This window comes from Diadema setosum, chromosome 14 (genome assembly GCF_964275005.1).
Source record: "Diadema setosum chromosome 14, eeDiaSeto1, whole genome shotgun sequence".
NCBI lineage: Eukaryota > Metazoa > Echinodermata > Echinoidea > Diadematoida > Diadematidae > Diadema > Diadema setosum.
Window position 1 is genome coordinate 5,879,919 of NC_092698.1, and position 15,956 is coordinate 5,895,874.

Genomic DNA, 15,956 nt, shown 5'->3' on the forward strand with positions numbered 1-15,956 from the left:
ACATTCCTCGTTTTACAGTAGTTCAATTTTATCACAAAACACCCTACTGTACAAAATTTTGTAATAAAGCCACAAATATGAGGAGATATTGCTAATGAACCATCATAGTGACGGTTTATTCTAGAAACGGTTTTTAATAAAAGTATATATAGTTCGCATTTTGTGTATTTAACAATGCTGAACATTGATTATATTGATTAACATCTTCATGTTGGTTATTTTTACCCCTAACTCACATTTTAGAACTATTTTGAGGCACTAGCAAAGCTGTTTTTTGTTGGTTTTTTTTTCATCTGCAGATGTTCGCAGGATCCTTTAACCCTTTACAGTTTTAACCAGATTTCAGAGTATACAAATCAGAGCTGTGCCATCAGAGTTCACAGGTGCATTGCGCTCTAAATGACTACAGCTGATATCACACCCTTTCCATGGAGTGTCCTTCAAGGAATCTAATTTTTTTGCTTTCTCACCATTGTGGATTTCAGTGACTTCCTGTCTTATCATCAAATTGCTTTGATTACTTTAGGTCTGACAATAAGCTGGTAGAACGTTTCAAAAGAATGCCCCCCCCCCTCCACCGTTTCAGTGATGGTTGTTTTGCATTTACAGACACAAACAGCTTTAAATCTTGAGATTGTTTTTGTGATGTTGATTAAAAATCCTTGCAGCTGAAAGACGTGATCGAGGTCTTATGATTATCTGTGGTCATTCTGCGTGCCTGTACTATTCACATGAGAGCAACAGTGCATACCGTCTCCGGGATGACAAAAGTTTGCATCTTAAATTTTGGTGAAAATCACTTTTTGGGATTAATTGTCAGATAATCTGTTGAGTAATGTCTTATCCAAATCCTTACTGTCTTACCCCCAAAAGGGAGCCACCATGGCATGTTGTAGGAAAGGCATTCCCACTTAAGTAGTGCTTTGGCTGCCATGTTTTTTCCCACTGATGAGCATTAGACATTAGATACAAGGTTTTGTCCCTCCAACAGCACTATGAGGCCAACATTTACACAAAAATATAGTCTTTTTGTGTAGGAACAATCAGCCTATATAGTAAGCTGTGGAGAGAGATTTTTTTTCTTCTCTATATGTAATCATTTGTGCTTACAAAACTTACATAAAAAACCTCTATATACAGGCCCATTCATACCTACCTGGAAAAAAAGGAACTGAGCAGGTTGTGTGTTTTTTTCTCTTTTTTTCTTTTTTTTTTCTTTGCATGGACATCCAGGAAACTGATTAATTTCAGTGTATTACACTATCTGGAATCTCCACTTCAGTATATTTCCAGAAATGTTTAGATTAACCATGAAATGCTGTTTTGCAACATATATGTATATGTGTCGTTATATACTGACTCGGAATTACATTGTCCAGTTGATTTCATTTCCCCAAATCGGCCACTTACAAGAGTTTCTATGAATGCCTCTTGATTGACAGTACAGTTAGTTACAGTGATGTACCTAGCACATTCTCAACCAGCAGGAAAGGCACCAGCTGGGTGAGGTATAAATAGCTGTAGTCTGTTTTGGATGGCAGGGGAGTGCTTGGCAATGGTCCTTGGGTAAACTTTGGAACTGAGTGAGTGGTTTTGAAAACCAAGGAAGCACGACAGATACTTGATAAAGAGAGTCTAGGAAGATTCTGATATTGAAGGGTTTCCGACTTACAAAAGAACTCGTTGGTATGCATGTTTAGAAACAGGTCAACCCAAATGCTAATCATGTTATTTTCAAATGTTAAGGTCTGGTGGAGAGGTGTTTGTAATCCAAAGGGTTTGACCTTTGAGAGACAATTAATTAGAGCTTTAGCATTACAATCTATTCACTCCCATCCCTATGCATGTATAGGATATTTGTACTCAAAAGGGCGGTGAGTTGGCTCAGTCGGTAGCGCGTCTGCCTCACGATCACGCGGCCCAGGTTCGAACCCGAGTCTGGACTGAGCAATGTTGTGTGTAAGCAAACCATCCCCTCTAGCAAGAGGCAAAACACTCTGTCCCTCGGATAGGACGTAAAGTGGAGGTCCCGTGTATCAGAGAGCAACCACTCGTGCATGTAAAAGATCCCGCTTCATTCATTCATCGCAAAGAGCAGGGTGATTAACCCGGTGAAGTGGTCCCACCTCATATCCAACTGGACCCCATGGAAGACCAGTGTAACGTAGCTGAATATGGGCTATCCAGCCATCTTCTCAGATGGAAAACAAACAAACAAACAAACAAACAAACAAACAAACAAGGCTCTTACTTTAAAAGGTCTGGAAAAGTACAGTTGTATCTCATTTGATAGACAGGTCATTAAAATTGTGACACAAGTGTCATATTATGTGTTATTTGCAGTTCAGTGATCCAGGAGGGACTTATTTTTATATGGCTTAATGGCTGGTATGACTAGACATGATGGAAACTCAGTGGTGGATCCAGAGGGAGGCGCACCGGGCATGTGCCCCCTCTTTATTTCTTGTTAAAACAACAAAAATAAAAAGAAAAAAATGGGGGGCATGTGCGCCTCCCCTTTACGGAATTTCTGGATCCACCCCTGAAACTGGATTACAACTGAAAGTTTTTTTTTTTTTTTTTTTTTTTAGTTTGAAACCCCTTTCGATCATATTATGTGTCATGAAATGATGTATATAATGATGAATATGATGTCATAATGATGTATGAGTGATAAGAAGTTTTGGGGGGTTTTATGTTCACTCATAAACAGTTTATATCGATATAGTAGGAGTTTAGTAATTTGCTGCATACCAAAATTGTTGATATTGTATACAGAAGTATGTAACAGACATACATGTGACACAGAAATACACCAGAAGCAACTCAATCAGGTATACATACCCAAACGTTAAATTAACAAAATTGTATTTCATGGCATGCACAGCACAGCACAGCACAGTATTATAGTAATTATAGTAATTATAGTAATTAATACGATATTTTGGATTTGATTATTGATTCTATTTTGTAGATACGTCCGTCATGCAGATATGTAAATCGATTTTAAGTCTTGAATTTTACCCCGAGGCCTCAATCCCTGTCAGGCTGCTGCTTATGATCGCGGTCTCCTGCTTTTCTGTTATTATAATAACTACAAATTATGTTTAATTCTAAAAATCAATTTATTTAAATCCCCCTCTGTTATATTATTTTTTTTTCTGAAAAAAGTGAAATTCATTTATTGGAACGACATGATATACTCTGAATGAATAATCAATTATTATTTACATAATCTACAACTGTTGATTCAACGATTCGCTTCTGAACATTCTTTGTGAATGATATTATGCTACACATCTTATACATCGAATACTGTCATGTTCATAGTGTGTGTGTATTTATGTACTTTGGTTTGAATTAATTTGTAAGACAGTATGCTGGCAGTGATGCATCATGTAATGTTAATTTCTAAATATGTGTATTCTTTTGCTATGTGTGATTTGGAAAAAGGCAGAAAAATCAAATCAAATCAAATCAAATCAAATCAAATCAAATCAAATCAAATCAAATCAAATCAAATCAAATCAAATCAAATCAAATCAAATCAAATCAAATCAAATCAAATCAAATCAAATCAAATCAAATCAAATCAAATCAAATCAAATCAAATGGGTTTGATTCCGGCATTCATACAGATATGATTTTCACTTTCATGTGAATTCAAATGCTAGTGACTGCAAAATTCCTGCAAAATTCAAAGTGAAGCACCCCTCTGTGTTTAAAGGGACTGTACAGTAGTGGTTGAGGTGGGGATTCATGTTTTGAACATTTCTAAATGAGATAATGAGAAACCTCTTATGAAATATGAAGGAGCATGTGATTTTAAGAAGGATTCAACGTTTATTTGATGAAAATTGGTTTTCAAATGGCTGAGATATCCCTAAAAGTGATAATAATAAAAGGCGACATGCCCCACCTTTATTAGGATCTCTTTGTTTCACCTTGTTTTTGGATATCTCAGCCATTTCAAAACCGATTTTCATCAAATAAACTTTTGATACCCCTTAGAATTGCATGCTCTTTGACATCTCATAGAGTGGTTTCTGAATATCTCGCAAAACGTTAAAAGCTAAATCCTCACCCCGACCAGAACTGTACACACCCTTTAAGTGAACTTTAAGATCAAACTAATTGACTGATTGTGGTTTCGTTAGTGCACAAAGTCAAATAAGAAAGGAATATTGGAATATAGCAGTTACATGTGTTTTCATTAAGCAGTAATGTTGACAAAAAATGAACAGTTCTTCAATGTATTCATGCTTACATATTAGAGTTGGAGCTCATCTCTGTTGGAAATTCATCTGAAATTGGTGTTAGACTTTTCGATTTCAATACAAAATATTTACCTCCAAAACTGTCAGATGTCAACGCTACAGATATTCTATAATCTAGTACATGTTTATTGATCAAGGAGAAGATAAACGCAGGTTGTCCGCTGATGAAGGCTGTAGGGTTGACTGCTGAAAAATTTGGAGGTAAATATCTTGTACTGTGCAAATTTCTACACCAGTTGCAAATGTTTTTATCAATGTTTTTATCAATGGCATATATCTCAAACTAAAGTGTCATAGATGCTCCATGTTGTGTTTGTGTATTAGCCCACTGAGAACAGGCTGATTTTGCTATATAACATGCATTTCCCACTTGGGACTAGTCTTCAACGGGTTAAAGCTTTCATAGAAATTATATGATGATGACACTTCATGGAGAGACTTTTCTGATATCATTTTGTCATTTCATATTTTGTGCCTTGAATTACACTCTAATAATGACTTTCCTCAGTGCAAAATGAGTGCAAGTCAGTTCAGTCTCCTGACACCACTATCATATCACATATTATGCTAGCTACCTACAGCTGTGATGACTGCTTTCACTACAATATCTTGTTACCACTACTGGTGCTACTACCACTGCTTTGCCACTATCATTCTCAGAGATCTCACTCACATAATTATGGAAATGGCTTTGCCAACTTTCATTTGAAGTGTCAAAACTATCCTCTTTTTTTCTTAATCTCGGACGAATGTCTAAAAATCATTTGTCCGCTATCTGCACATGCACAACAGGTGATGGTTTTTCTGTGTCTCTGCATATTGCTGTGTGTGTATATACAGCCTTTTGACAAGACCTTTGATTTACTGTAGTGTATATTCCATGCCACGCAAACGAGCATGACTGGAAACTCAACTTCATTTGAAGTGTCGAATCTATTCTCTTCTTTTTCTTTATCTCGTGTGAATGTCTAAAAATCATTTGTCCACTAACTGCACATGCAATATAGGTGATTGGTTTTTCTGTGTGTCTGCGTATTGCTCCGTGTGTAGTCTCTTATAACAAGACCTTCTTATTTTATACTGTACATGGTTTATATTCCATGCCATGCAAATCAGCATATTGGAAACTCAGCTTGAAGTGGGTAGGAAATATGAGGCAGCGTTGAATGCTCAACGTTTAGTAAAAAGTGGTGTTAAGTGGTCTGGGCTAAGCCTTGTGGTATCGCTTGATGTCATTAGTGGTGGCCTGACCTTGGGCCACTAAAGATTGGTGTTGGGCCACCAATATCTTTTGGTGACCTAATTAGGCAATTAAGAGTCAAAATGGATAATTTGCTATTATTTTGAGCCACTACATTTTTTTTTTGACCACCAAAATTTGAAGTCTAAAGATTTTATTGGCCCAAATGGACAACCAAGTAAAAAAGTTAGTATTGAGACCTGTATTTATATATGCACCAGACATTAGAGGTCCTGTTTACTTTTTGGAATAGTGATTTTAAAATGTTCAAGATATCACATTTAATGCATATATGTGTAGGTCTGTTGTATCACAGAACATCCTACCATATAATCTTTTTTTTTGCAATATAACCTAAAATATAAGGAGATAACAGTATTTTTCTCAATAAACCGTAACTGTAGACGGTTTAGTCTGGAAACATTTTTATTAAAACTATTGTTCACATTTTGTATATTTAACAATATTTAACATCATTTGTATGGATTCAAATTTTTACAGTGGTTGTTTTTATCCCTAACTCACATTTCAGAAGTATTTCAAAGCACTTATGCTGGGTTTTTGGTGTTTTTTTTTGCAAATGGTAAATTATGCCTTTAAGGTTGTCTGAAGGCTGCATAAATCCAAGCAGACTCAGTGGAAACAGCCTTTCATTCTAGCCAAATGATGCCTGCTGAGAAATTTTCCAAAAGAGGGTCCTGTAATCCTGAAACATTGCAATATTGATTGGAGGTCTGTGACCAAGGATATGCTTAGTAGATGCATTTCAAATAATTTTAGCCTTACAATTGACTGCAAAGTCTGTTATAAAGTGCAAATTGCCACAAGGGTCAATAAGATTCTGAAGGTATCATGCAAGTGTTGATAAAGTGCTGATGCAACCCACCCCTGTAAACTTTTTTTGGTGTTCTTGAATTTCTCCTATGCGACTGCATATATGGTACCAAAATAACACGCTCCTCTGAATAAAAGGGAAGGTAGAGTTTTGGTTGGGGTGGGGAATCAGATTTTAACTTTTTGCAAGATATTTAGAAACCATTTATATGAAATATTAAAGAGCATACAATTTTAAGAGGAATTCAAAGTTAATTTGATGAAAATCAGTTTTGAAATGACTGAGATATCCAGAAACAAAGTAAAACAAAGTGGTCCCAATAAAAGATAGGACTTAACTTTTATCAGAGCATCTTTCTTTTACTTAGTTTTTGTGAGATGATTTGGAACCACTGATATGAAATGCTTATGAGCATACAATACTATTAAAGAGGATACAATACTATTAAAGAGGAATTAAAGTTTTGTAGATGAAAATTGCTTAATTAATACATCATGTAAGTGGTTTCTGATTACAGTTAAAACGTGAATCCTCATCCTAACAAAAATTACGCCATCTGCCAGAGTGCACATGTTACTGTTTTGCCCTGGTGCTCATTCTGGTTCAAATGTAGATGATATTTCAGGTTTGTTGGTTTCTTTTCTTTCTTTTTTGATCTTCATTTTTGTTTTAAATGAAACCTTGAGGTTAATTTCTAAATTCCGCATGCTTCATAGTTGAGCATGAAAACACAAATCATCTTGAACATGCCTGGTAATATTTACTTATAAAGTAGTCAAAGGTTATCTGCATGACCATACCGTAAATTGTTCTTGTTCATTGTTTTGGGTGTTTGACATGATTTCTTTGTTTCTTTTCTTTACCTCCCCCTCACAGGAAGTACAAATACGATAGAGCACTCCTACAGTGAAGCTGTGAATGCACTTGGTATGTAGCATTGATCTACTACCATTTTCTAAGTGTGACTCCTGATTGGCAATGGCTAATTTCCTCATTTCATTACCATACAAGATGTGATTAAGTGTATTAGGTTCTTGATTTTAAAGGGTGATGGTATAGTTTTGGTTGAGATGGGGAATTCAAATATTAGCTTTTTGTGAGATAATTACAAACCACTTATGAAATATCAAAGAGCATACAATATTCTAGGAGGTATTCACAATTTATTTGATGAAAATTGGTTTTGAAATGGCATGATATATCCCTCCCCAAAAAACAACAAACAAACGAAGCAAAGATAATGGCTCTAATAAAAGTGGGCCCCACTTTTTAGCTCACCTGAGCCAAAGGCTCAAGTGAGCTATTGCGATCGCCCTTCATCCGGCGTCCGTCGTGTGTCATCCGCGGCGTGCGTCGTGCGACTTTTTACATTTTCATCTTCTTCTTGAAAACCCCAAGACCGATTTTCATCAAACTTGGCAGGTAGCATCCCTAGGGGGTTAGAAACTCAATTTGTTAAAATGGGCACCATGCCCCACCCAGGGGGCCCCCAGGTGGGCCCAAACCCCCCAAAATTAAGGAATCTGTAAAAATCTTCTTCTCTAGAACCAGAAGTGATAGAGCTAAGTTAATACTATGAGTTAGTACATTGATGACTGTAGTTTCAAGTTTGTTCATGGCAGAATCAGGTGTTCCCCCCCCCCCCTTGGGACCCAGGGGAGGGGGGTGGGGAGGGGTCCTAATGGGGCCTACATTGTACATTTTCATCTTCTTCTTGAGAACCCCATGACCTATTTTCACCAAACTTGGCAGGTAGCATCCCTCGGGGGTTAGGATCTCAATTTGTTAAAATGGGCACCATGCCCCACCCAGAAACCCCCCCAAAATGACTGAATCTTTAAAAATCTTCTCTATAATCAGAAGTTATAGAGCTAAGTTTGTTCATAGCAGATCCAGGGGTGCCCCTCTTAGGGGCGGGGGGGGGGGGGGGGGTGGGAAGGTCCAAATGGGGGCCTGAATTGTACATTTTCATCTTCTTTCTGAAAACTTCATGATGGATTTTCGTCAAACTTGGCAGGTAGCATCCCTAGGGGGTCAGGATCTCAATTTATCAAAATGGGCACCATGCCCCACCCAGAGGGCCCCAGGGGGCCCCAATCCCCCCAAATTAAGGAATCTTAAAAAATTTGGGCCCTTATTGTACATTTTCATCTTCTACTTGAGAATGCCTGGTCAAATTTTAGTAGAGCTGTGAATAATGTAGATCAGTGACTGCGTGAAAGGTGAACTTGCGATACTCAGGTGAGCGCTAGACCCGCGGGTCTCTTGTTATTAGGACCACTTCATTTCTTGATATCTCAGCCATTTCAAAGCTAATTTTCATTAAAAAAAACAAAACTTTGAATTCCTCTTAGAATTGTATGCTCTTTCATATTTCATGAGAGGTTTCTCATTATCTCACAAAAAAAAAGTTGGAAACATGAAGCCCTGTCTTTACTAAAACTGACCATCCCTTGAAGCTTGACTTACTAGTGATAATATGTCAAGGGAAAAACACATGTGTCATTTGAGATCTTAAAACATTTGATGACTAGACTGAGATTTGTAGTACATAATATTATCAAAGTATATTTATTGTGTGCCACAGACTCAAATGGCAGGCTACCCACAGTTTCACACTCATCTGTTCCCTGAGAGAGCTTTATGTTTCAAATTTGCTCCAAATGGTAAATTTGGATGTGGGAGTTGATGAATAAGATTGTGCAACATTGTGGTTTGTATGAAATTTCTTTCTGAAGTTGTTTTAAACAAGAGACTTGTTTTTTTTTATTGTTCTAATAATTAGCAGACTGAGATACAAGATTGTGTATGTGCATGTGTGTGGGTGATGAATTTTGTATTGTTTGATCAATTGGGTTTTGCTCCATGAGATTTTAGTTTACTGCAGGCTTTCGTGTCATGCTGTTTGTCTATTTTGTGCAATTAGGCCGAAGTTTTTGAGTTTGATCCACGTGATCAAGGTGAATTTTGTAATAGTAAGACAATTTCTACTTTTGTATTTTAATGCTGGTGAATACATATTGGTAAACTTTTGTTCGTGTTTTTTGTTTGTATGAATCTACACAAAATCATGTGTATTCATTTCATTATGAAAACGATAGCTATCAAATGAAATTCATTGAAAAAACAAAATAAAAATACAAATATTCAAAAAAGTGTGTGTGTGTGTGTGTGTGTGTGTGTGTGTGTGTGTGTGATGAGTTTTGCACAGACACTATCTCATGAATTGCCTATTATTTTGTTCTCTAGGCTGTGGACGTTTTCATGCAGTACTACTGATCGTATGTGGCTGGGCCAACATCAGTGACAGCGCAGAAATCCTCAGCGTATCCTTCCTTCTCCCACAGGCCTCTAAGACCATGGGTATCACCTCCTTTGAGAAAGGCCTCCTAACATCGGTGGTCTTCGTTGGTAAGGCCAGTGTAGGGGGAGAGATGGGGAGGGGAGGAGGAACATGGAGTCGGGGAAGGAGGCCTCTAAGACCATGGGTATCACCTCCTTTGAGAAAGGCCTCCTTACATCGGTGGTCTTTGTTGGTAAGGCCAGTAGCGAGGGAGAGAAGGGGAGGGGAGGGGAGGAGGAACATGGAGTGGGGGAAGGGGGAGGGGAGGCATCATGAGAAGGGAAAAGAGTGAGAAGGGGGTATCAAAGATGCTAACTGTTGCTTTTTTGGCAGTATTTTGTTTGTTTGTTTGTTTGTCTGTTTGGGTTTTTTGTTTGGCAAGAATAGTGCAGGTTTCATGGAAAATACTGTTTTCCCAAAATTGTATTACTACACACAGTGGCCAAACACTGGTGCAGGTCTGACGGTCCCAGACCGGCAAAAACCACTGTCAGGCCATCAACTTTTCAGGAATCTTTAGATTTACTGGTCTGACGTGACCGAACAAAAAAAAAAACAAAACAAAACAACAACAACAAAAACAAAAACAAAACAAAACAACAACAACAACAACAACAACAACAACAACAACAACAACAACAACAACAACAACAACAACAGAGCAGGACCTGTAAATCTCAGGTTTGAACCATAAGGGGAGGGAAGGAATAGAAGTAAGGGAGGGAAGGGGAGGGTAAGTTGACAGGAGAAAGAGGTAAATGAATTAGGGAAGGGGGAATGTTTGGGGAGGATGAAGAGATGAAGATTGGCCCTTTATATGCCAGTGAGTCAAATGTGTACAAATTTCACACACATACCTATGGACAGGAAAGTGATGTGGTACACAGAGGGTTAAAGGGGCTGAAAAAAGAGACTAGCAACCCACTGTATTTGAATCTGCCATCAGATGCAAAAATATTATATTCATGAGAGAACATGTTGAGATGACAAATCAACTTACTACAGAGGAAACGTAGGTCTGCATTGTGTGTTAAATAGATAAACTGGTAAATAATATATGAAATGATTAAAAATATATAGATATAATATGCTTGTATTGAATATTTTAGACTTGTATCTCAGGCTTTTGACTTGATTTTGTCTTCACCTTCGTGCAGGAATGCTGGTGGGAGGGTTCGTCTGGGGATCACTGGCCGACATCCAGGGGAGACGGCAGACCCTGGTGGTATCCTTGGGATGCAATGCCATCTTTGGCCTTCTCTCAAGTCTTTGCCAAAATTTCTGGCTCTTCCTGGCCATGCGATTCATGAGTGGACTTGGGTGAGGAGCATTTAAGAAAAACAGCTTTAAAGGAAACCAAAATCCAAAGAGAAATGTAGATTAAGTGAAAGCAGCAATTTTAGTAGAACACTTCAGTGAAAGTTTGAGGAAAATCAGACAATTGATGCAAAAGTTATGAATTTTTAAAGTTTTGGTGTTGGAACTGCTCGATGAGGAGACTACTAGAGGTTATGACATGTGTTGGAACTGCTCGATGAGGAGACTACTAGAGGTTATGACATATGTGTGGACAACAATATAAAGAAAATATAAAGGGAATTCCACACAAATTCATTTTTCATGAAAATTACACATTCTATCAACTTGATATTGACGTTTAAGGGTAGCAATTATTGTTCCTGTTTTCTGAAAGCAGTTAGTCAAGTGTTCTTTCATTATGCTAGAAAAGTGAATTTTTGTGAAATTCTCTTTATATTATCTTTGGTGTGTTGGTTTTTAGCTTAGCAAATGGAAAGTTGTAATAAACTCAATATATGTGTGAGAAACAGCACTCTGTAGATTAAACATTAGCTCCTCAATCATTCCTTACCTCATAACTTTCATTTGCCCTTGAATTGGTGTGTTTGTGTGTGTTGGCAGCAGTGTATGCATATGTGTTTCTTTCTTTGTCTGCTTTATATCATCTTATACAATTTTATCTCCATAGATACACCTTCAATTTTTCTGAACCCATGGTAATCATATTGTGGAATACTGTAAAAGTTGAAATTTTCACGATGTTGAAATTTTCGCGCATTTCACGCAACCAGAAACTAGCGCAAAAAGAAAAGCACGCAAATATTTTTGCTTGCCATATGTTCCTGTGCGTGATGTCTTGATTCCACGGAATTAAAAGCGCGTGAAACTCTTCTTACCCGGCCAAGCGCGAAAAATTAGTCGCTCAAAAATATCCACTTTTACAGTATGATAAGTTACTACTGCTGTCCTTCAGTGATTAGAGGTTGACATTGCAAGAAAGCTAAAGGTGGTCAAGGATTATCACAAAGATGTCATCATGTTGCATTGTCTAAAGAATACTAGATGGATGACAATGATAGAAATGACAAGTAACTACCACTCCTACTACTTATGTGATGATAAGAATGATTGCAAAAATACCCAGTAATGTGGATATGAATATACATTATTGTCTTATAAAATCCTGTCTTCACTATTGTACTCCAAGAGTGGTTTGCAATAACACCATGTGTATGCATGGAGTCCTTAAAGGGACTGTTGGTTGGCAAAAAAAAAAAAAAAAGAACCTGTACTCTTGTACCTTGTACTCTTTATTACCATCATCAGTATCTTCATCCTCGACATCATCAACATCATCAACATTGGCATCAGCATCATTAACTACATTAACATCACAATCATCATTACCATCATCGACATCATCATGAGGAACAATATCATTGGTGTCATCACCATCAACAATATCATCATCATCATCACTAGCACCATCATCATCTTCATCATTGTCATCACCACATTCATTCACTTTATTTTTTCATTTCCGACAAAAACATGATACATTTTCTGACAGAAGTAGAATGCCTAAATTAGATTACAATGTACAACAAACAAAAATTTATATCTATGCACCATCACCATCATCACTATCATCTATCTCATTACAGTCATCATGAACATCAATGTTCATGCTTAGACTCCCGAAATGTAAAACGACACATGTTACATTTTCTATATCTTTTGTCGGGTCAAAGTTTTGGAATAGTTTGCCCAAAAATATTCAGGAGGAACGAACAAGATCTTCATTTCGAAGAAACCTAAAAAATCACTTGTTAAATGAAGTTTAGTGAAGAAAGGAATATTCAGTGTTTAGTTTAATGTACTTTTATAGTACAGTTACTTTAAAAGAGTAGACCTTGCAATAAGCAGCTTAAATATACATGTAGCTATAATGGGAGAACCATTCTCGACTAGCACTTGTGCAAACTTTTGGTTTTCTCCTTTAACAACATTATCTTCTGTTTTTCTATTTTTTTTTTCAGAACCTTTGTCTATGCGTGTTTCTACATTACATACTAATTCATACTCTTTTCCTTTTCAGTGATAAATGTATCACAATGAAACTAAATCTATTATACCACATGTATTCTTATGTAAGATAAATATAAGTATGTAAAATATATGCTTGCATAGCTGTAAGAACCTTGTACAAAATCATTGTATTCTCATAAAAAATGTTCATGTCATCGTATCTTACCCTATGGAATTTCATGTTATCATGTTATCATATTCACATGTATGTTGTTAATAAACTCAACTCAACTCAACTCAGTTTATCAGTATGTGTACCATGATGTTTATGTCAATCACTTAACTGCTACTTTCCCAGGGTTGGAGGTTCCATGCCCGTTATCTTTACCTACTTCAGCGAGTTTCAGATGGACAAGAACCGTGGTGCCATGGTGAGCGCTCTCTCCACCTTCTGGATGCTGGGCAACATCCTGACTGCTGCCCTCGCCTGGGCCGTCATACCCAGGGAGCACCTGGGCTACCATAACCCTCACGGCTTCAGCTACGAGAGCTGGCGGATCTTTGTCGCCCTCTGTTGCATCCCTGCCGCGACCTCAATGGTGACCTTCCTGTTTTTACCAAAGAGTCCTATGTACCTACTTGAGGTAATTCATTGGCTTTTATTTCTTTGAGCTTGTAATAGGACTACTGTCATTTACTGTATTTCTTTCCTAACTGAATATGTGCTTGTTGATGAAGTTTATTGAAGTTATTACCATTGTATTAGATTCAATTCATTGAATCTACAGAGGCTGCCTAAAAGTTACTTCTTGTGATTTAGGCAAGTATTTGCATAGATTAGAACAGTAAACCTAAACTGACATTGCTCTGTATCCTGACTCAATCTTCAAGGGGCTTCTTTCTCACTGGATACAAAGAATACAACTAGTAAGTCCCAAATCATTCTAGTGTCATTAAACAATGAGATAATGGGACATAGCCTTTTATGCACCACATTCCAGGAGACATCTAGCAATCAGATTCTTTTAACAATCTGTGATATTACCTGAAAGGAACCCTAACATACATACACCATATATTTTATGGGGTTTCTATGAGGTGTTACAAAAACATTTTCCACTTTTGATCCTTAATAGTTCAAAAACTATGTATCACATAACACTGACATTGATATGAGCAATAGCTGAATAGTGTGCAATTTCATCGGAGGTAATTTAAAAATGAAAGTAGCGATCAGTTTCATTGAATTCATGATTTATTTCAGTTAAGTTAGGTTTCAGATTTTGCTCTATTTTCAACCCTCTGTACAAAACTTTAATTTTGCACAGGGGTCAATTGATGTGTATGGGAGTGGGTGGTTGACACTCAGACAATGGTCCTGAACATTTAATGGCCAGGGTTTGAATGCTCTATTTCATTTTCATGAGAAATTCCACTATCACAGTTAGTCTTTATTCATCCTGAAATATAGTGTGTGTGAGCACATGAAAACAGGTGCTTACTTTTCTCATGTGCATGCATTTTACATTTTGCCATGCTACTAGGACTCCGTTTACAGTGCAAGGCTTGGCCGCGGCTCGGCCGAGCACGCCTTCATTTCAGTGTAAACGCGCAAAAGGCCAAATGCGAGGCCAAAATTGGCCGTGCATTTGGCCACGCTCTGGAGGTGGTCTCGACCGCGGCTGGCCGAGCCCGGCCTTTTCTCAGTGTAAACGCAAACTGGGCCAAATGCACGGCCAATTTTAGTCTGGCTTCCAAACCCTCTGCCCGTACTATTTCGCTCTTCAGGATATTAACCCCCTCAATGTCGAAAACTAGTATAGTTTAAGGTGGTTTTGTCCTGCAAAGGATTTTTCCTTCAGCAAAGGACTTTGCCCGAACGGCGACTTTGTCGCAACGGAATCCAGTTGGCAAAGGGTCTGAAAACCAGACTATACCAAATTGCATTCGTTTACAAGCAGAGTGCCACTAAGACAATATACTGAAAGGTTTGAATTAAAAGAGCGGCCGAGCCCGGCAGTGTAAATGGACAAAATTGCGGGGCTCGGCCTCGCAATTGAGGCTGGGCTCGGGCCGCGGCTTGGCCCAGCCCCGCACTGTAAACAGGGTCTAGCAGTGCCCAGGGCAATCAATTATGAATTATTGATAAAAAGCATTCATGTGCCTTGGAGCAAGAGACCAGTAGAAGCCTAGTCAGCAGAGCTCTGAAAAGGTGGTGTAGTATCCAGTACTTGGTCAATGATAATGTTATGACTGATTTATATATCATTTACATATCTGGCTTTCCATAACAGCCATGTGGCTCTCTGGCTACTCAGTATGGTTGAGGGGTCTAGATATCGCGCACAAAAATTTGAAATGCTCTTATAATAGAAGTTATTCCATAATCGTACCTGAATTTCTCAATGAATATCACGAAAATGCAGACAAATTACCTCCCAGAATCTCGTGATGATACGATGACGGAGTAGTGCGCTGTCGCCGTTTGTATGTTGGACTTTTTTTTATGCGTTCAATTTCTAGGGGTATGTAAAGATCGCGCAGCTGCCCTCTGTAGTTTCATGCGTGAAAGTGTCTGCCCCTCTGCGGCTGTAACGTGCTCCGGCTTTCGTAGAATATTTTTTCACTTGATATTAAATTTGTCCCTGTTAAGCAACAGCAGTTTTACCTAACTTGTGTATATTATTGTTATTATCATTATATGTGTTATTATTATTATCATTATTATTATTGTTGTTATTATTATTATTATTATTATTATTATTGTTATTATTATTATCATTATTACTATTATCACCACCACCATCATCGATCATCATAATCATCATCATTATCATTTTCATTATTATTACTATCACTTCCACCACCATCATCATTTTATCATTCTTATTATCATTATTTTTATCATCGATATTTTCATAATCGTTAATGATT

General features: G+C 37.5%; 1 protein-coding gene across 1 annotated transcript in view; it reads left to right on the forward strand.

Moving 5' to 3' along the window:
* Nucleotides 1-15,956, forward strand: part of LOC140237857 (synaptic vesicle glycoprotein 2B-like) — a 48,658-nt gene that overhangs the window by 15,349 nt on the left and 17,353 nt on the right. Inside the window, exons 2-5 of the mRNA XM_072317789.1 lie at nucleotides 7,229-7,279; nucleotides 9,602-9,763; nucleotides 10,853-11,015; nucleotides 13,381-13,666. Coding sequence (XP_072173890.1) covers nucleotides 7,229-7,279; nucleotides 9,602-9,763; nucleotides 10,853-11,015; nucleotides 13,381-13,666 — 662 coding nt within the window. The remainder of the gene's footprint in view (nucleotides 1-7,228; nucleotides 7,280-9,601; nucleotides 9,764-10,852; nucleotides 11,016-13,380; nucleotides 13,667-15,956) is intronic.